Source organism: Zea mays, chromosome 5 (genome assembly GCF_902167145.1).
Source record: "Zea mays cultivar B73 chromosome 5, Zm-B73-REFERENCE-NAM-5.0, whole genome shotgun sequence".
NCBI classification, from domain to species: Eukaryota; Viridiplantae; Streptophyta; class Magnoliopsida; order Poales; family Poaceae; genus Zea; species Zea mays.
The window spans coordinates 50,442,393-50,464,731 of record NC_050100.1 but is presented as its reverse complement, the minus strand read 5'-3'; the positions used below and the strand labels follow the sequence as shown (position 1 = coordinate 50,464,731).

General features: G+C 42.5%; 1 protein-coding gene across 2 annotated transcripts; it reads right to left on the bottom strand.

Moving 5' to 3' along the window:
* Positions 1–2,870: 2,870 nt before the first annotated feature.
* LOC100217108 (uncharacterized) lies at positions 2,871–7,347 on the bottom strand. 2 transcript variants are annotated; one of them, NM_001348791.1, is made up of 2 exons: positions 6,952–7,300; positions 2,871–3,647 (listed from the first exon to the last, which is right to left on the bottom strand). In NM_001348791.1, exon 2 carries the CDS (start codon positions 3,576–3,578, stop codon positions 3,144–3,146), a length of 435 nt encoding a protein of 144 aa, NP_001335720.1. In that variant the 5' UTR covers positions 3,579–3,647; positions 6,952–7,300; the 3' UTR covers positions 2,871–3,143. The 2 variants fall into 2 exon arrangements, with proteins under 2 accessions (NP_001335720.1, NP_001136949.2); NM_001143477.2 differs by having other exon boundaries at positions 2,875–3,644; positions 6,952–7,347.
* Positions 7,348–22,339: the final 14,992 nt, after the last annotated feature.

The window sequence follows — 22,339 nt, the reverse complement described above, 5'->3', positions numbered from 1 at the left end:
TGCAAAATTAATTCAAGAAATTTTTAAAAACCATATTTTGCTCATTCTAGCTTCGATTTGATCCATTCCAGTTGTGTTAGCTTCGTAATAAAATTGTCTACGCAGTGGCAACATTATTCATACCATAAAGCATAATTTTTATAAAAAGATATTGGTCTAGCCTATGATTAGTGGATTAATTCTTATCGCCAAAGTTAAACTAGTCCATGATGATAATTTGACTAAGATATGATTTCTAATCAAGTTATAATTTAGATTAAAGTTGAGTTAGTTATAGTATATTTTCTCATATGTTGTATAATAACCAATTTATGATATAGGTTAATACTTAATCACATAAACCATATCCTTATAACCATAACCCCGATTTAGGGCTTCTCGAACCCACGATCTCGTAGCAACGCGTAGAATATTCTTACGTGGTTTGTTCTTATGTTTGGTGTAATATTATTTTTATGTACTCCTTGTCTATTTGTATGTATTGATATGAGTAGCAGTGAGGTCACGAGTCACCCGAAGACCAACTTGGTAACTGGGATCTCAAGTCTAAGGCAAGTTTTGCCCTTGATCACTTTTCTATTTTCCCAATAATATTCCTGTTAATCACTTTGACATGCTCAGGTTAATTTGATGGGACCTAATAGGTTTCCCTAGTATTGTTTATCCTACACCTTGCAAACAAATGAACTTTTGGGTAGTACTGCTATTGCTCTACCTGGTTTTAGGATTAATGTTACATTATGATCATGTTCCAGTTATGATGTTGTTTTAATTATTGTTCATGACAAGATCATTGTGTTAATTGAAACGTGGAGCTTAACTTGAGATATCTGTGCTACCACAAGGGTGGAATGGGACGACATTGGCTGACTAATTAGGAAAGCCACTGGAGGACTACCTTACCGAAAGGGGCAAGGGCGGTAGAGGAGCTACATATAGGGAGGTTCTCGGGTCGATCATGCTGCGATGGCTTTTCGGACGAGGGATTCCTATATTGCCCTTCTTAGAAACCATAGCGGGTTTTCTGAAGCTAGTGGAACTTTGTAAAGGTCTCGTAGTGGACCCTAGTCATTCACCTCCGAAGTGTCTAAAGGCCTTGCAAATCCTGGCTAGACGGGATACATAACTTGTGGGTAAAGGGCGCAACCTCTGTAGAGTGTAAAACTGGTATATCAGCCGTGCTCACGGTCAAGAGCGACTCCGGACTCTCGCATGATTAATTTATGGAACTAAACTTAATTTGTCATATGCATTGCATTGTGGGTGTTGTTATTAATTTTGATCTCTTACTTTTTAGCTTGGTATCTACTTATACTTAGTAGCTGCTAATAAAATTTTGACCAACTTTAAAAGCAAGGCTCAGCTTTAACCATCCTTTTTGGTAAGCCTTACACTTCACATGAGCTCCCACCTTTGGTGAGTTCATGCACATTATTCTCCACAACTTGTTGAGCGATGAACATATGTGAGCTCATCCTTGCTGTCTCACACCCCCCACAGGTCAAGAGTAGGTACCGCAGAATGAGGCGCATGGAGGATGCTGTGATGAGTTCGTAAGAGGTCTAGGTCATCTTCTCCCAGTCAACTTTGGGTTGCTGGATCATTGTCTCCATATGATGTAATTATTTATTTATTTTGTACAGAACTCCTATTATATAGTAAAGATGTGACATTCGTTTTTATATCATGAGTCATCATATATGTGAGACTTGGTCCCAGCACACGTGGTGATTATGTTCACGCCCGGGTCTTGGTGCCCCCGAAACCCGGGTGTGACAGATCAATGGTAGAATTATGTGAGGTCGGTGATAAGGAATCAGTTCTATTGTTCGGGTGCGCTTATATGTAAGGTGTCGATTGATCCTACCCTTCATGGGTATTTAGTTATTTACTAGAGCTGGACAATCCAACACTACATGACCCTCCATTACCAGACCATGAAAAATATGAAAGATGTTGTTGTGGTCCCCGATGCTCAATTTGCCCTAACAAGATTGGAGTTTCTCAACCTATCTAATTTGAACATCGTACGTATGATGTTGTGGCAACCCCTCATCCAAATAAGTGCCACCGTAACATTTTATTTTTTAGCTTTAGGCTTTAACTATTGTTTTTTTCTCAATCGTATCATTTTTTTGCTTATGATGCAAGAGACATTCCTAATAATATTGGTTATCCTCATATTGCTTGATCAGGCACAATAGGGTCTCTAATAGTATGGATGTCCAAACTTTGGATGATGATGAGCCTTATGGGCTTCCAAGTGCCATCAGTTCTAATGATGACTGCACTATTGTAGATCTAAGTGAACAAGATTTTGAGCTAATCAAACTTTGTTGCTCTTATCGAGATCCAACAGTTTATAAATTCAGTGGTCTTAGTCATTTTTATAAGGTTTATGCGTAAGGTAGAGATGATGACCTGCTAGAGGCTCCTAAGGTCGGTGACAACATGAAAATTCATGAGGGTTTGGTTTTTAAGGACTTGCCAACATGAGTATTCTATGAAACATAGAAGACCTTTCAAGGTGAAGTATTTCTATGTGGAGCAACGATAGATAGTTGTGTGTAAGAATGCCAACTGTAACTCGATTACTGTCCTTTTACTCTGAATTTCTCAACTACTATCAGCCACTCATATAAAGAGGGTAGTAAGCCAACGAAGGAGGCTGGTCCACTAGAAGGTGACCTGGATTGAGGTTGTGGACGTGTAGTTTGCAGAGTAACAAACACACTGTCCAAGATTTGGGATTAAATCCATGCAATGCAAGGGGCTAGCACTGATTTTCTACACTTGGGATGAACATAATGAACATACCCATGAGATAATTGGATCTATGAAGATTTGCAATACATGGGACGTGTGTTTTTATGAAAGATCTATATGCTCCCAACATGTAGAATACAAGTCAACAAGTACTTCAAGAAAATGGGAAGGAAGTGCTTTTGCCTTCTGAAAGGAAACTATTACATATGGCAGATAGCAGGTAATAACACAAAACTTGAGACATTGTTAAAACTATATATGTGGTTTTGGTCGGACTCTGGCCATTGATGTCTCACGGCAGTTCCTCGTGATGCCAATGAGTTGAAGAGCTTTAAACAGCAAGGGCGGAGAAACTAAAATGTAATTTCAATCACTGCTCATAGATCCTCAGCATCCTGTTTAGATGATTTGGGGTGCCCTTCATACTCTAACTTCACCCCTAAGCTTGCAGTGATGACCCTAAATTTCAGCCTTATCTTCTCCATCACGTCTTGAATTTGTTCATTCTCCGGATCAGACAGCGGATAGCTGCCCACCAGTGCAGCCAGTTGCTCGATATTCTTCCTGACCCGAGCTGTGAAGGCATTCTGATCAATGAGAATTGCAGACGTCCACACATCCAGACAGCCCTGAAAGAAACCCAGTTCTTCACCGACCTGGAAACCCATCTTTAAACCAACCTGCCTCCCCTCTTCCTTTCCAGATGCCAAACCATCATTATAGCCATTTTTGTACCCCTCCTGGTAATGTGTCTCATCTAAGAGTACAGTTGGTTCAAGAAAATCAGCATCAATCTTAGCTTGCTGATCCATAATATGAACAAGAGCCTAGTTTAGTTCTCCAACAGATAGTTCTCAAGAAATGTGATTCCAGAAAGCCTGCTTCATAGTCAAAAATAAAAGGATGAGCATAATAAGAAACTAAATGAAGACATGCTAAAGGAAAAAAGGGGTTAACAAAACTGCACTGAAATAATGCTGTAAATCAAGAGAGGGAAACTGCATATGTATGAATGTTCTCTCTAAATTATCACCTATATTTTTCTGAATGCCAATAAAAAGGTAAAACTGATCTATTAAAAGTTGAAGTGAGACAAGTTGATATTCAGGAACCAGACCACGTCAAGTGTATTAATATACACTTCTGATGCAGAAATGCAAAAGGTGTGTTAGTGATTATACATGTATCATCATAAACAAGTGGAAAAGCCACTTTCTTACTAGTACATAGTAACAACCTTGCACAGAATAATCCAATATCAGAATGTGTGGTCACAATCAGTGCTGGCAGAATTGATACATATGCTTGCATATTTAATACCATATCGAAATACTACAACACAGGTCCTTCAAACTAATCTGAAGAATTTACTTACAAGAACCGAACCACATCCAACAAATCTCATAGATCAAAGTTCCCTGTAACATGAAGATCTTTTTCTTCCCTATGTATAATGACACCATATACAACAACATAGTCTTTTAGTCCCAAGCAAGTTAGGGTAGGTTAGAGTTGAAACCCAACAATATGTCACCAAAAGGAGAAAGAGAGAGAAAGGGGAGTGGAAAATCTTTTGAGAGCACATAACCAAGAAAAATATTCTTTGAAAGAAACAGACCAGGAGATGGTAATTGTGTGCATCCAAGGCCTGGAACCATGGAGCACATTTATTTTCTGCTTCAGTTATCGGTGTTCATGTGGGTTAATTTGCAGGTTCTTGTGCTGCGATGCAGGGTTACTTTTGCCCTCGAATTGCAATAGTCGACTGAAGACCAGTCAATTTCAAAGAGAATGGTACCTTGGTTTTGGGGTACACCAACTTGGTAACAGATATAGGGTACTATATCTAGTATTGAGAGAATACAGATACATGTATAAGTCATTTTTTTCTAGAAAAAACAATACTAATAGGAATATTACACGTTTTAGTACTTTTTTGGGTAAACAAACAGTATATTAAAATTCTAAAACAGTATCAGCCTGCCAGGAACATTGAAATTCCCTTGAATTCTATCATTTGTACTTCCCACTCCAATTTTGCATATTTCCATTTTGACAGCACTCCAATAGACAAGCCTGCCGAGCATTTCCATTGAATTTTCGAAATCAAAGTTGCAAACCCCCACTAGTAATGCATAAGTGCTTAATCCACTAGTATATTCAAGTAATCGCCTTTGACTTGTGGCTTCAGGCTTGGACGAGACACGAGATCAGTTAATCACTGATCAAACCGACAGCCCAACACATACTACTTGAAGTGCTTGCAGATGCTGCGCTACCATTCATCGACTTGCTGTTCCAGTCTAATCTTGGCCAGGGACATGAGAGAGGGGACAGGGAGGGACTAGGAGGAGGAAATAAGGAAGAAATTCAGCTAACCGCTGATCCGTAGCCACCACGCCGCCGGTAAACAGCTAGTAGGTGAACGAGCTCGTCGCGCGTATGCGAGCGTCGTCAAATGAGCTTCGTGCGGCTTTCGGAGGGCTTCCTTCACCGGCGCTGGATCCCTTGCGGACGACGCAGGTGGCGGCGGTCGTCTGGCTGGGCTAAAAGCCTAAAGCGTCGAGGCGTAGCTCGCCTACACGTTATGGGTTGCAGTTTAACGGGCCGTATTCTAAATGAACCCATACGTATCGGCCCACTTGTCTTAATTTTTTGTTTCCAAAAAAACACTCAGAGCTCGTTTGGCAGCCTGGTGAATTGCACACCGGCCAACCACAACAAGAGGGGGCAATACCTGCATTACCTGTCCCACGGGTTCCCTGTGTCCGTTTGGCAAAGATTGTTGCAGGTAACAGACAAGCAGTGCAAGAGGGACAAGCATGCACATCTACGAACAAGTAGTACAGACGGACAAAAGGCAGGTCACATGATAATACTTCTTAACCTTAACAAATAAGTATAGTAATTGAAATATGTAAGAATCACAGATAATTATAAACATGAACATGGAGGTACCATTGTTGGTGCTTTTATTTGACAATATAAATATTTAATTATTTTTAGAAAAATTCTATTTTGCACCAACAAAAGAATTTTACAAATCACAAAGTCTGCAAAATGGAAACAGTAGCCCTAGCAACTAGCAAGAGACAGATTGGTTGAGCTCTTCCTGCTTGTGTTCATTGTGTATGGTGATTCATTGATCATCAGAGATTGATTCTCTGTAATTCTCTAAAGTAAACTCAGTGACACATATAGGATTCCATGCATCAACTAAATGAGAAAAGCTGCTTTTTTAACTCTCAGCTCCATCGTTCATTCTAGAGAACTGCTCGAAAAAGTTTGGAAAAAATATTTCTCAATAAAAAATTGTTTGATGATAGAGCTTCTTCTAAATTCAGCGTGAAAGATTCTAATGCTTTTCTTCCTTTTCCTTTAAAGAAAAAAATATAAAGCTACGCACAAATAATTACTAGAACCTACACTCTTCGGGTCTAGAAACAACAAGTAATCTGAAAATGGAGGTCATCAACATTGTGCAGTGCTTGCTAAATCGCAGTTGCTCAACCAACAGAAAAAAAAATTTATTGACACAACCACCACACCAAACAGCAGATGAGATTATTGTTGTCAGTAACTCAGCATCTAGCACTAATCGTATGACCATAGTCACAGTGCTGCTCACCAAAAGATGCATCAGCTTGATAGCACCAGAGAATAAATGCATGTGTTTGTGAGAAATGCAAACTGACATATAATTGAAAACCAAGAAATGCTAATATACTATGGTACAAGAAGAAGAAATTTACTCTCACAAGCTACATGAGGGTTCCTTTTTAACATACCAGTATTTAGTAAACTGTAACTTGATCTCAGCTTGGCTAGTTGCTCAGTTCTTAATAGGAACAAGAATATAAACTAAGCCTGAAGTGCACTGTTTAAAAAAAACTAAGCCTGAAGTGCACTGTTTAAAAAAACTAAGCTATGTTTAAACTGCACGCACGGATGCACTGATCAATTTATCAGAAAAGACCTAATCAAAAGAGAAAGATTTCTAGGTGGAGCTCTAGAATGCAAGTTTAGATTACATGCATGGATGCACCGATCAAGCTATCAAGCTAATCTATTCTACCAGCAGATCCTCAGCGATGATGCAAGCAAGCACTAGCAGCTTCTTCGATAACGAGAATCAAATATAGACAACAGATCTAAACTGAGTAAGCTAAAAAGGTGGAAGCTCACCAGATCCTCAGTGTCTTCTTCTACAACGAGAGAGGTGGCGATATAGAAGCGGTGGGTGAGAGCGGACGGAGGGGGACTAAGGGAGGTGAAGCTGGGGGTGATGGAGTTGACCGCCGGATCCAAAGGAAGAGACGAGACGTTCCGTATGCGGCCTTCGGAGGGCAGCGACTGGATCTGGATGAGGTTTGGCGGTGAGCTTCTTCCTATGTGTTTTCTTCGTTGGCGCCAGTGGAAGGTCAGTCGTGTCCGAAGGAGGAGAGGCGGCGACGATGGAGACGCACAGGTGCGCCGGGGCGGTGGAGGTGAAGGTGGCGGCCGATATCTGGAGGACGAGGCGAGTCAGGGAGATAATGATCGGACGACGAGACGAGGCGAGACGCGGCCTAGAGATGGTGTACCCGCAACCCGATACCCGATGGGTATTTACTCTATTAGAGTATGTATGTGGGTTAAATATTTTACCCGTGGATCTGTTATTGGGCAAAAATCTTCACCCAATAGGTAAACGGGTATTAGAACGTTCCGCCTTCACTCATACCCGTTAACCCGTGGGTATAAAATATCCAATATAAACTTAACCCAAGCATGAACTTAGACTTTAGTCATTATCCTTTTTACTATTTAACAACCTTTTAGGTCAAAATGTAATAGAAGACTTAACGACAATTTAATGATCATGTAATGGAACATATAATGTGATATGTAGTACTATCCTAGTGTTACTACTTTATCCAATTATCTTTAGTGTGTTGAATGGATGGTTAAATAATGCTAGAAATTTTGTAATGATATTTAGATGGATATACTTGACATTTGTATAATATAATATTTTGATAGATGTTTAATTTTTGTGGGTACGGGTGACCCGATGGTTAACCTATACCCACATGGGTATGGGTATGGGGGTAAATTCATACCCGCCAATGTATATAAGTGACTCGATGGGGTTATTTTTGTGTCGTGGGTATAAGTATGTGGTAGTAATACCCGGTGAGTATTTATCCATTGCCATCTCTAGGCTTACGTGCCCGACCTTCCGGAGTGTGTTTTTCTTCCCTGTGAAAACCGCCTCGAATCAGGGTCAAGCTTCCCTTTCTGTGGACTTCCAAATGCCAAAATAGTAACACGAGTCTTATTTTACACCGGGTGTGGGGAAGCTGGGTTTTGGCCGATAAACCGACCGGTTTGGAGCCTCCCAAACGAGCCCTCATCTTTTTAATCCGACACAATAGGTGGACGGCTTTTACTATGTAAATTTACAGAGATATGCTGTTGCGAGATTACACCTGGCATTGTCTAACATCATCGTCGAGTTTTTTTATAAAAAAAATAGAATACATATTACTATCAAAGTGCCACGGTGTTTGTGCATTATCACGGTAAGAAAAAGCATGTTCTTGCTAGACATAAGGCTATCCAGCAGCTCCTCGATCATATCGCTATCTCACATTCTCACCCTTATTTTAAACTTTACTCTGCAAACAAATCCATATTTTCTACGATCTACTAAAGACAACCAAAGTTGTGTATCCATCGTGTCTAGTTTGTTGTTTTCCTTAATTAATAGAGTAAAAGTACAATATCGGTCCTTAAACTTGTAGCGTTGTATCACTCTAGTCTCTAAACTACTAAAGTATACATTCTAGTCCCTAAACTACCAAATTATACATTCAGGTCCTTAAACTTATGAAGTTGTTGTTGGTCGCTTGTTTTTAATTGTTGTATACAATAAAAAACAAGACAACACAATATTAAAAAAGATATTATCCTTCGTACTTGAAGTGTTCGTCCTTTGGGACATCCAACTCAAGTACGAAGGTTATTATATATAATCTATAGGATTATTAGAGGATGAAGATAAAGATTACACACAAGATTATGATGAAGCTAGATAAGATCACTCATCTCAAACAACTCGGAATTTCTTTCTCTGTATGAAACAAATTTATAATAGTACCTTTGGCTTTTTAACGAGGAGAAAACATGAAGGTACTTAGAAGAAAAGGATTACACATAGCTGTTTCCCCTGGCTTCCAAAAAATACCTTATGCAGGGCATTGTTCATCTATTTATAGTGCGTTGTACAACTTCGTGTAAAGTTACAAACATGTCCATAAAGCTTGTACATGTAGTTTACAAATGATGCAAGGGCAGTTACATCTTTCTGTCTTTACTGCTTTGGTTATAGAGTCTTGAAAACACCTTCTCCCTACCTTGTTTCACTTCTGCCTTCGTTTCCTTGTGTTGTTATGACGAAACTAACATCTCTGTCTTCCTCCCTGTCCTGCTCTAAAGGTATTCAGCACTGAAGCAGCTGCAACACTTAAGGATGTGCTAACAACCAATGGTTAAATGTGTTTTTGAGGACCTTCAAAAGACGAAGGCCCCAACAGTAGCTCCTCGTAGTATTAGTTTGTTTCCTTGTAACGAACTTAGACTACGAAATGAACGGAGGTCTTATACCGAAGGTCCGAAAAAACACCTTTCCGTCTCTAGGATAGCGAAACTTCTGAAATGTGGGGGCCATTTTGCAGTGATATTTTGGGCATAAATATGATGGTTATGCTAAAATATTTATCGTGTTGTTGAGCTGTCTTGCTACTTTTTAGCCATTGAATTGCATTTGTTCTTAGCTTCGATTGCTCTTTTTAGCTTGAGTCGAGATGGCCGAGGGCAAGAAAAGTGAAGATGTGTGTTAGCTGGGTTTTACGAAGCCATGGAAAGGAGTAATGCTGCGAAGATAGCTTATGAGATTCTAGCCAGGTTATCGAAGGACTCCGAAGGCAGCGAAGATTTTGACTTTGACAGTGGTGTTGATGATGCCGAAGATCGGCCATGGAGACCGAATCATGTTAACTTCGGGAAATCTACTATGAAAAAGGGCATATTGAGACCATGAAAGGTAAGTATTTCCACGATGTATCCATAGTGAGACTTGGGGAATAAACAAGGTTCCTCTTCCTAAAAAGGACAAAGTGGTTCTGTTCCAAAGCTTTTTGAAGGCTGGACTACATTTTCCCCTTCATAAGATATTGGTTGAGGTCCTAGCAAGGTTCGAGATATACCTCCATCAGTTTACTCTCGAAGCTCTAGTTAAGGTTGGAATCTTCATCTAGGCGGTGAGGAGCCAAGGACTAGAGCCACATGCTGATTGTTTTTGTAATATTCATGAACTCTCGAATCGGACAAAGGATACTAGAAAGGAACAATATCACAATAACTTTGGTTGTTATTCCTTCATGTATCGATATAGCGTTAGGCACCCTGTCCCAACTTTCTGACAAAAATGGTCGGGGTCATGGATGAAGCAATGGTTCTATGTTAGGAATGACTTGGATAAGAGAGAGGATATTAGAGGTGTGATTCAGTGGCCCATCCAATCTCGCTTCGGCATCAAGAGGCCAGCTATTGTGAATAACAAAAGGACCCAAGCCTGCCTGGTTGCTTTCAACGATGTATGTAGTTATATTAGTAATAGAGATCTTGTTCAGGAACACATAGCTTACAAGGTATGGCCCCTTATTAACGAGTGGGATATGCCGAAGAAAGTTGATGCTAGTTCAAGCGAGGGTACTGGTAAAGGTGGATTGGCTTATCTAAAATATAGTTATCAGTATAGAAATCAGTTTGGTGAGCTAGACGATGATTGGCTTGAAGCTATCAAAGCAACTAGTGATGAGATGTTAGGGGCTCATACCAAGGCTGAAGACGAAGCTATGAACACTACCTTTGGTGCACAAGGGAAAAGAAGATTGAATTAATGTCATTGGATTCATTTATCCTGATTATTGCTTCCCTGCACGGAAAAATGGGCAAAAAAGAAAAAGTGCCTTGAAGACTTCTTCCGCCATGCCAAAACAGAAAAAAGTAAAGATTCTGACCCACCAACCAAAGTCATATTATACCGAGAGGGCAGCGGAACTGCCTGACTTCTCAGCTGTTGAGTCTAGCAAGACGAAGGTTATGGAATTGAGTGAAGTGAAGATTATGTCTCCGATGGTAATAGATTTTGATTTTTTTTTTCTTCAACTTTTAGCTAGCTTGTTAATATACTTAATTTATTTTTGATTTTCAATACAGAGAGCATAGGAAATCGAGAAGAAGGGAGTCATAGAAACTCCAATTCAAGATGAAGTATCCATAGTTGATACAGAGCCGAAGATGCAGGTGCAGCCGAAGGTAGCATCTGCCCTAACAGGAACTCCTCCCGAGGGAAAGAGAATGGCTAATGTGTTAAAAGTTCTCCTAAGGCCTACGGAAATGGTATCGCCTGCAACATCGAAGGTTTCTAAATATAGGATTTATGAGCTGAAGGTGGCTATCGATGTAGAGGCTCCTTCTGATGCTAACAGAACCGACTCTTCGGGAGGTATCTCCATAACAGATGGTACTAGAGAAGAAACGCAAAATAGAATTAAATCTTCGAATTCTGACAGTTTGTCGGAGAAAGAAAGTCTACCAACACCCAAAGCAATGCCATTCACAGGTCACGAGTACATTATTTGTCATGCTTCGGGCGAGAAACTAACTAAAGAGAAGATTGCTAAAGTTCAGCACTACACCCAAGATTTAAAATATCCTTCAGGCTCTCTAGTATATGGAGGCAATGACGAAGATGATTACTTATATTGCCTACCAGATAACAAAGAAATTGATGTGTGTCATGAAATGATGGACAAAATGGGCTACCCGAAGCTTGAACTCGGACTATCTACTATGCCCAAGCATCATCTTGCAGATTGCTTAGCGTATAACAACTTTTTGAAGGTTTGTTTACATTTCTCTCTTTTACTCTTCCTTTTTCCTCGATCGCTCGAATATTTTCCTGTGTTACCTATTTTTTTGTTTTGTTGTTGTTAGGGACTTATCTTGAGTAAAGCTTTAAAATCTCATAAGGATGACGAGGACGAAAGTACTCGGATCGCCTTCAGCAATCTTCGATCAGAGGTTATTGACCTATGACATCAGGCCATGGAGAAGGATAATATTTTGATCTCCTTAGTCAATAAGCTGAAGGAGCGCCAAGCTGAACTGGCAAAATTTTCTAAAGAGGGTCAAGAGTTTCAAAACTAGAAGAAGAGAAAAAGGCTGACGCAAAGCGTATTGCTGATCTTGAATCTATGCTGACAGAGCAAGTGGAGTTGCATAGGTCTGAGGTGTTGAAGTTAGAGGAAAAACATGATGAAGTGAGTGAAAATTTTGAAGTTGAAAAGGCTAAACACGAGATAGCTGAAGCTAAACGTGACAGAGTTCGGAGAAATGTTGAAGAGCTTCGGTTGTCAAAAGAGCGATGCTTTTCTGTTGTTGTGCACTGCTGCGGGAGGCTAAAGAATATGTTCACCAACATTGGTGCTTTTCCAAATGATGAAAATTTTATTCGCGGCGATGCCGAAGGGGCTATTAAATGGATAGAAGGCAAAATTTAAGCTTTTGACGACATTATCACTGTTCGGGGGGACTTTTGCGTCTGTGTGGGTGCCTGAGGAGCAGTGTCACTACTTGAAAAAGCTGGCTGCGAGCACACAAAGGTTGTAATTCAACCAGACTTTGCAGTTTCAACTAATGATATAAAGGAATCTTCGACCGAAGCTATTGCCTTGGGAGGAAAATTTTATTCTGAAGTTTGGCTTGGTGGTGGAAGAGAAGTAGCAGATGAAGCTATCAAAGAGAATGAAGAAGAGGTTATTTCTGAAAACTAGACTCTTATTATTCGAATTCTAATTAATATTTTGTAATCGAATTACTTTTTAGGTTTTTTCAGAGTCACCAGGCTACTGAAGAAGCTAAGAAAGCAGAAGAAGATTCACAGTTAGAGAGGCATATAGGTATTGAGAGCACCTAGAGGGGGTGAATAGGTGATCCTGTAAAAAACAGCTTAACAAAACAAACTTGGTCTAAAATAACTTAGTGAAACCAGAACCAAGTTCGAATGAAGAGTGAGAGAGGAGAGAACGTCTTCACTTGATTGCTCTTACAAGATGAGTATTAAACTTAGAGGAATATGAAAGTGAAGTGAAGTACTGGAAGAAATAGAATCGCAATAAAGCAGAGAGACAAGTGACACGACAGTTTTTATCTCGTGGTTCGGTCAAGCGTAATATGCTTGCCTAGTACACGTTGTGGTGTCCCAATGGACGAGGGTTGCACTCAACCCCTCTCAATTGATCCAAAGATCAAACTTGAGTACCATAGTTTTCTTCCTTATATATAAATCTTTGGAGTGAGGAATGTCCACAATTTGGAGTCTCTCATGCCTTATACAATTGATCTCCAATAAACACAAGAGTAAGAGAGACACACACAAGAGACAAACTTTCAGCAACACACGCACACGAGAGGAGCACAAAACAGCACAGCGAAATTACAACTCAAAAGAATTCCTCAAATATCTATCTAGCAAAGCAAAGGCGTGGATGCGATGTCTCAGCGTTGTAGAATGTTCAATGGAAGCTTGGTACCCCAAGGGACCTAGGAGCCGTTGGAGCTCTATTTGGCAGGCCTTAGTTGCTTTCTGTCCACGGGTGCACCAGACTATTCGGTGCACACCGAACAGTGAACAGCGCAACGCAGAGAATCCCATGATTGCTACTTTCTGCTTTTGGGGGTACCGGACCGTCCGGAGGGTGGCACCGGACCGTCCGGTGCACGACCTGACCATTGGTCTGTGGCCGACGTGGCCACTAGCCGTTGGCTAGCCGGCACATCGGACGGTCCGGCGCTCCGCATGGACGGCCGATGAATTATAGCCGATGCAGACTGAAATTGCCGAGAGCAGCTAGTATGGCGGACCGTGCACCAGACTGTCCGGTGGGTGGCACCAGACCATCCGGTGCAACGCAGTCCAGCCCATTTTCTCCTTTTTCAATCTTATTCTCTTTTGCTCCTTTTGACTTGACTTCATAAAGTCCCTAGCACTTAGACAAATATGATTAGTACCCAAAACAATTGACGTCTAGAGCTTGCTTTTTTCACTTGGTCCCATATATATTTGTATTTTGCCTTCTCCCAAGCTCAAATTTCTTTTAAGTACATGTGCTCATTTCTCACATTAGATGATGTTAGTCTAAAAATGTGTTGAACATCTAATCACCAAAACAATATACTTTCAATCTCCCCCTTTTTGGTGATTCATGCCAACACATCAAAAGCAACTCAAAATGCACTAACATATCCAAATGCAAGCTAAAAAGTGCAAATTGATGTCAAACTTAAAACCAATTAAATTATCATAGGATGCCGCCACTTGGTTTGATTTCGCAAAACAGTTTCATTTTCCTATCATTATGTCAAAACACTTTGTTTTGGAAAATCAAAATACTTTTCAAAACTAGTTTTGATCAAAGCAACCAGAAACTCTCCCTTTTTTCATAATCAAATTTCTCCCCCACAAGAGAGTAGTTTTTGCAATAAGAGGGTTTTGATCAAGCACCAAGTATACTTACACTAAAATTTTGAAAAGTTCACAAGTAGTAGTTGATCCAGTTGCTTTGGCCTTAATTTCTCCCCCTTTGGCATTAATGTAATACTCAAAATTGTATACAAAGAATAATAGAGAGATCTCCTCAATTTATGTGACTTATTTGCATCATAAAAAGAACATATATATAATAAAGGGTAATTAATTAAAACAAATGATAAAAAAAAATTATGCGTCATGTTGGATATTTTTGGTTGCTTGTGCATTCAAATAACAATAACAATAATAGTGGAAACAAAAGAATGACTTGGAATGTGGAATCAACCCCAATTTGGACTTAGGCTTTTGAAAATGAGAAGAAGAGAAATGATATAAATATATATATATATATATATTTCTAAAATTGGTATTTTTAACTTCACACAAATAAATGAGAATGTATTTGACACAAATTCGAATTTAAATTCGAATTCAAACTAGACTTAGAAAAGAAGAAAATAGAAAGAAAAGAAAAAAAGGAAAGGGCGAGTTGGACCCAATTTGCTACCGCGGCCCACTACCGGCTTCACTGTGCAGCCCAAGTCGCTTTGCGCCGACATGTGGGGCCCGCGCACCAGCCGCAGTATCGCTTAGCCTCTATCGCGCGCGCGCGGGCTGACACATTTGGCCCATCGGACAGTCACGCGGCCACGCTCACACCCCGCCTTCTCACTGGCTTGTGGACCCGCTTGATAGCCCAAAGCATGCGCGCCCGCGTAACACTGGAGTGTGGTCCCAAGCCGTCAGCAGCCCCCTCACCCACCTCGCGCGGATGCTCACCGTGGAATTCGGCCGCCGTAACCACTTCGCCGCGAAATCCGCGGAAGAGGGTAGGCTGGGCTGGGTACAAAGGTAATCCCGCACCTCTCTTTCCCCCTCTTAGCTCGCAAACGCCCTTACACAACCGAAGCACTGCAATCGAGAGAATTAGAGCGGGCTGCAGGCGATTCGCGCCGCCGCCGGGGATAGCCGTCGCTGGGGGGTCTCCGCTCTCGGAGTCGGATCGTGGAGTATCGTCTTCGCCGGGGGAAGCCATCTGTGCCAAGCAATTGGATGGTGAGGCTGCGGAGCGACGCCAATTTCTTGTCGTTGCTCTCGCGCCACCGTGAATCCGCACCACGTCGAGTACCGGTCTGCTGGGTCTTCATCCTCGGTAAATTACCCCCCAACTAATCCCGCCTTGTGCTTCGATTGTATTACTGCACTCACGATTAGGAGTGTGCTGGTAGATGGCCGGAATTGCCGAACTCCGGCGTTGGCGCCACCCCGACCACGTGCGCTGCGCTGCGCTGCGCCGATAGCTCAGGAGGTAGGAGATGCGCGAGCCGTTGATCGTTGGGTGTGCGGCTAGGATTAGGATCAGTGTACCGATTGGTGGGGATCAACCCGGGCCGTTGATTGGTAATCATGCGGTCGAGGTTGCGTACCGTTTCGTTAGATACCTAAAGCTAATCGTGTCCGTCCATTTCTAATCGGGCGGTCCGGATTGGGTGTTCCCCCTCAGTCGCGTGCATTATATAAAAGAACCCTCGTAGATCCACAAAATCAACCCGCAGTCCTCTGCGCAGGGCGGTATGTGTGTTAGGAATTTTACCCTGCAACCCCTGATCTCTCTGGAAATTGAGGCCCAGTCCAATACAGAGTTAAATTGATAAAATGAATTGGAAAATGGATTTTTAATAAGAAAATAAGTACCAGAACTTATAAAATTCATAGAAAATTCATCTCTAGTCCAAATTACTCAATTCCAGTTTCAAAAATTTTGTAATTTTCTTCTATACCACTTAGAATATCTGTTTTGTCATGAAAACAGTAAGAAAACTAATTTATCATTTAATTCTATTTCAAGCACATTAAATCTTAGGAAATTCATAACTTGAAATCTATAACTCCAAATTTAATGATTCCAGTTCCTGTGATCTTATTTTAATGTCTAGTTTATTACTGTGTATTTTATTCACATGTTTGGTGCAATGTTAATTTTTGCTATACTATGTATGTATTGTGTTGATGCGAGTAGACGAGCAAGCCACTGTGGATTCTGAGGTTCAGCAAGTAGAGGTAGCTGAGCAGGAGCTCATTGAAGGCAAGTTGTGCCCTTGATCACTTACTTTTTCCCAGCCATGTTCTTATTAATTATAATGATCTGCATAGGTTAATTTTGATGGGATCCTTTAGGTTACCCCAGTTTTGGTTATCTTTATACCTTGATCACCCGTGAAATATTTTTGGGTAGAACATGCTATTGCTTTATGTGGATTTGGGTATAAAGATACACTATTCATGATTACTCTTTTATTATCTTTTTATTATTACTGTTCATGTTAAGATCATTAAATTAATGGGAACATGGAGCGACCACCCGGGAAAACAGTGCTGCCACAAGGGTTTAATGGGACGCCCTTGGCTGATTAACTAGGAAAGCTAGTGGAGATCTTCCTTACCCGAATGGGGCAAGGGCAGTAGGGGAGTGGTTAGTGTAGAGAGGTCCTTGGGTTGATTTTGCTGCGATGGCGGTCAGGCGAGGGATTCCTGCACTGAAGCTTCCTATAAACTGTAGCGGGATTTCTGAAGCTAGTGGAACTTTGTAAAGGCCTCGTAGTGTTACCCTGCCTCGCCTCCTCGGTAGAGGTGTATGGGATTGGCCGTCTCTTGGCAGATGGGTAACATGACTTGTGGGTAAAGATGTGCAACCTCTGCAGAGTGTAAAACTAGTATACTAGCCGTGCTCATGGTCATGAGCGGCTTGGACCCTCACATGATTAATTATGGAACTTAAATTTAATTTGACATTTGCATCGCATTTGGGATTATTTTACTATCACTTTTCTTTATTATTATTAAGGTTTGGTATTTACTTACACTTAGTAATTGCCAATAAAATTTTGACCAACTTATAAAAGCAATGCTCAGCCTCAGCCTTTATTTTATTGATCAGCCTTACACTTCATGAACTCCCACCTTTGGTGAGTTCATGCCACATTATTCCCCATGACTTGTTGAGCTATGAACGTATGTGAGCTCACTCTTGCTGTCTCACACCCCCACAGGAGAAGAACAGGTGGTTCAGGAGGAGCCACAAGGCGAGTATGATCTGATCTAGGTGGCGTTTCTCAGTTGACATTGGCGCCGACGATCCGTAGTTCGTTTTATATTTATTCTTTTATTTTGTAATAAGTCTTCCGCTATGTAATAAATACTCTGATGTTTCGTGACATTTATCTCTATACACTCTGTTATTATATATGTTGTCTTCTTGGCGCATGTATGAGATGCACCCGGCTTTGTTCTTTAAAACCGGGTGTGACATAAGTGGTATTAGAGGAAATGTTGACTGTAGGACGAAACCTAGATAGAAATGGACAACCCTTACCTACTTATCTCATTCTGATTCATTCTATACTTACCTTACTCTAATTCTTTCTACGCTTATTTTGATCCTGTCTCACCTTCTACTGTTCTACTCTGATCATTCTTACCTTTTCTACTCTGAGACAAGATGGATTTCATACCTTGGAATCCCTACCCCTATGACATTCTTAAGAGTTAGGGAACCTAAGACAAAATCAAAACTATTTTCTATATTTAAAAACATCGTTTGATTGTTCTGATGAAAAATGTCTGATTTGCTTCTTTGATTGATTGAAATATTATATTTGGACATCTTAGTATGTACCACTATAAGGTAATGAATTAGCTATGATAGGTAAAACATTAATCTGCTTAGCTAATAAATCCCCCAAAGTAACACGATTCGTAATTACTGTCTTGTCTGCTACTCTCTCTTACCATATGTATCTAACTCAGATGGTCAATACTAGGAGGGGTGGTGGAATTGATTTACCTCCTAATCGACACACTCGAAGGATATATAGACAACCTCAGCCACAGCCAGCAGAGATGAATCCTCCTAATCCTCCACCAGGCGGAGTTGACCCACTGATCGTAGCTCACATGAGGGTGATGCAGCAAATGGCGGACACTATGGCTGATATGCGTGCCCAGATGCAGCAAGAACGCCAGGAGATGCGCTAGGAAAGAGAAGAGATACGCCAAGAGTTGCGCCAGGAGAGAGAAGAGATGCGCCAGGAGAGAAGGGCGCAACAACAGCAGCTGCAACAACAACTTCAACAACAGCAGCAACAACAACAAGTGCCATTGCCTCCACCACCACCACCAGTTCCACCTCGTGATAAGCACCGAGAATTTATGAGTCATAAGCCACCGACCTTCGCTAGTTCGCTAGATCCACTTGATGCAGATGATTGGTTGAAGTCAATTGAGAAGATGCTCAACATCGCCCAATGCTCAGACCGGGAGAAAGTTCTTTATGCCTCAGGTCGTCTGACAAGTCCTGCTGCTGACTGGTGGGATTCTTATACTACTGCCCATGATGCTGCTGATACTATTACTTGGGCAGAGTTCAGTACACAGTTCAGAAACTACCATATTCCAGCTGGTATGATAAAGATCAAGAAGAAGGAGTTTCTGTCATTGAAGTAAGGCAACATGTCGGTCAGTGAGTACAGAGACAAATTTATTCAGCTGTCGATATATGCTCCGGAGGAGGTTACAGAGGATGAGAGGAAGCAGGAGCACTTTATTGAAGGACTTAATGGACCCTTGCAGTATGCACTGGTTGCACACACCTTTCCATCATTTCAGAGGCTACTAGATAAGTGTAACGCCCTGAATTTGGGGGTAGATTTTTTTCTTCTTTTCTCTCACCAAATTCGGGCGTTACTCTCTTTTCTCTTCCTGTTTCGCTCCTTCTTCCTAATTTCAAACCAGTATAGTGACAGGTGTCCGTGTCGTGTATGAACAAAACCTAAGTGTCATGGGTGTTGCATCATGCCAAAGCACATTTCTTTGTCTGATGTTGCGTGTTCGTCTCGTTCCATCTTGGTTTTCGGTTCGCGATTGGAGTTTGTTTGATGGTCGTGCGTGTCGTGGGTTTCGACCCGCGAAGTGGCTCGGCCCCAACCCAACCCAGTCCGGCCCTGCGCGCCCCTGGCGCCCACACCCCCCATGCGCCCCTCCTCTCCTCTCTCTCTCATTTGGATTTCCCGCGTAGCAACCTCCCTCTCCCTCTTCCACCTCTCTCTCCCCGTGGTGCCCTAGGGATTGGAGACAGCGATCGCCGGAATTTGGACCCCGAGGTGAGCTCCCCTCCCCTCCCCTTCCCTTCTCCTCTCTCTCCCTCTCCCTCCCCTTCTCTTCCCTGCACGCGCCCCCCCTCTCTCTCTCCCCTGCGCGCGTGCCCCTACCCGCGGCGGCGCCCGCCCCCTGCCCCTCCCCTGGCATGGCAGCGCCCGCCCCTGCTCCTCCCCCGGCGCGGCGGCGCCCGCCCCCTGCCCCTCCCCCACGGCGGCGCTCGCCCCCCTGCCCCGGCCCCGTGCGCGGCGGCGCCCCCCTGCCTTGGCCCCACGGCGGCGCCCGCCCCTGCCCCCTCCCCGCGGCGGCGCCCCCGGCCCTGGCGCGGCGTTCGGCCCCCGGCGCGGCCTCCCCGGCCCCCGGCGCGCAGCCCCCTGCACGCGGCGTCCCAGCCCCGGCGTGACTCGCGTGGCCTCGTTTACCCCCTAACGCGTTCCCGCATGCGCAAACCCACGCGCGCGGTGATTATTTCTGGTTTGTAGTTGATTTCAAACTCCGTTAGTTAGTGTGTTGCGTTGCGCGCCTCGTCGCGCGACGATTCAATTCAAGTTCGTATTTATCAACGTCTTGCGTCGCGCGCTTCGTCGCGCGACAATTCAATTTAAATTTGTGTTTATTAATGTGCTGCATCGCGCGCTTCGTCGCGCGACGATTCTTTTAGTTTATATTTATTAAAGTGTTGTGTCGCGCGCTTCGTCGCGCGATGATCTATTTTAATTTCAGGTTGTTTAAGGTGCGATGTCGCGCGTCCACACGCGCGACATTCCACTTTAAACTCGTCGTGCGCTTCGTCGCGCGATGCTTAACGTTTACTTCTTAATGCAATCTTAATGTCGTGTCGTACGTCTCGACGTGCGACCACTCCCTTTCATTCATCTTCAATTGTTTATAATGATTAAATGTGGAACTTGACTTTACTTTATGCCAAACGTAGTGTCCAAATTAATTCCCTTCTATTAAGCGAGTAGTTTAATTGATAATCATGTAACGTGATCGTTTCTCGACTGTCTATTCCTCTTTCTCTCTTAACCGTAATTGCGAGCCCGCGTGGAACGTCTGTTTACTTACTGCATTCTATTGTATGGTGTACTGTTCTTTTGTATTAAATATGTGGTTGTATGTATGTTTGCGCTCGCATAGAGAACGATCCGGTCGGAGAGCCCGAAGAACTCGCAGGATAAGCCCCTGAGCAGCAGTCGGTTGGTGGAGGCAAGTGTCCCTTGACCTATCTTTGTCCTATACATAATTTAATTCACCTCCCGCATTACACATTAATACCTAAGGATTTACTAGCTTTTGTTATTCATGTCCTTGTTTACCTATTTGGGTTGGATTATTATTGCTTAGTCTTATGCTATTGCTCAACTCTAATCAATGAACATGATGAGAATTATCTATGATACGCTGTTTTCCCTCTTATTTATGATATCATACTTGTGGCATTTAAGGGGACTCGAGCGGTTTCTCGAGTGCCTCTCCGTAAGGACCTGTTCGTTGGATGACCGCCCGAGAAAACAATGCAACCATGAGGGTGTTGTGGGACGCCCTTAGCTAAATAATTAGAGGAACCGGGGTGTAGTTCGCTTAGCCGTCGTGCCGTCAATGGGGCTCAGTGTATGCGGCTCGCTCTGCCAAGGTTGATTTGTCCCTTGGGGAGGAGTGTGGTACATTTAGGAAACCTAACGGACGGCTACAGCCCCGAGGAATCTTTGTAAAGGCTACGTAGTGAGACCCTGCCTACTCACCTTGGGAGTGTTCAAGGGTCCGTACAACCCGAGGCAAAAAGGGGATCACGGCTCATGGGTAAAGTGCGCAACCTCTGCAGAGTGTTATGAAACTGATATATTAGCCGTGCTCGCGGTTATGAGCGGCCAAGGGAGCTCCAGTGATTAGCGGTACTTGATCAGAGATGTTCGGATTGCAGGTGGCAATGAGATTGATGGTTCTTGGTTTTGACTCTGGTAATGGTAAGTGGTACTCTTTCCGTTTGGAAAGGAGTACGTTTGGGTTAATAACGTGGGTTAAATCTAAAACTTGGCTTTCTCTACTAGTAATAATAATCTGACCAACTAAAAGCAACTGCTTGACTTACCCCCACATAAAGCTAGTCCACTACAGCCAAACAGGACGCTTGCTGAGTATGTTGATGTGTACTCACCCTTGCTCTACACACCAAACCCCCCCAGGTTGTCCGCATTGCAATCACTGCTCAGGCGAAGATGAAGCCATGGAAGGAGACTTCCAAGAGTTCCAAGACTACGACGAGTTCTAGGTGTGGGTTAGCGGCAACCCCCAGTCGGCTGCTTGTGAAGACCGCATTTATCTATGTTTCTTTTCCGCACTTTGATTTATTGTAAAGACTATGTGGATGTCTCAGACATATGATGTAATCGACTATTATTTCCCTTTTTAATACTATTTGAGCGCTGTGTGATGATGTCCATGTTATGTAACTGTTGTGTACGTGAATTGCTGATCCTGGCACGTACATGGTTCACATTTGGTTTGCCTTCTAAAACCGGGTGTGACATAGGTGGTATCAAAGCCGTGCTGACTGTAGGACCGCTAACCTAGAGTAGAATGGTCGTTCTAAGGATTATAGACCTCTGTCCCTGCCTTGACTTTTGCATCCTTTCAAAAGTTGGTCATATTGACCAAACCTATGTTCTAATATATATTATACCTTGCTGAAAATTGTGTTTTATTCTAATCCTTCATTTATTTATGGTTCATTACTTGCTGGTCATACTAGTTCTGTTCTCACTCTTATGCTTGCGG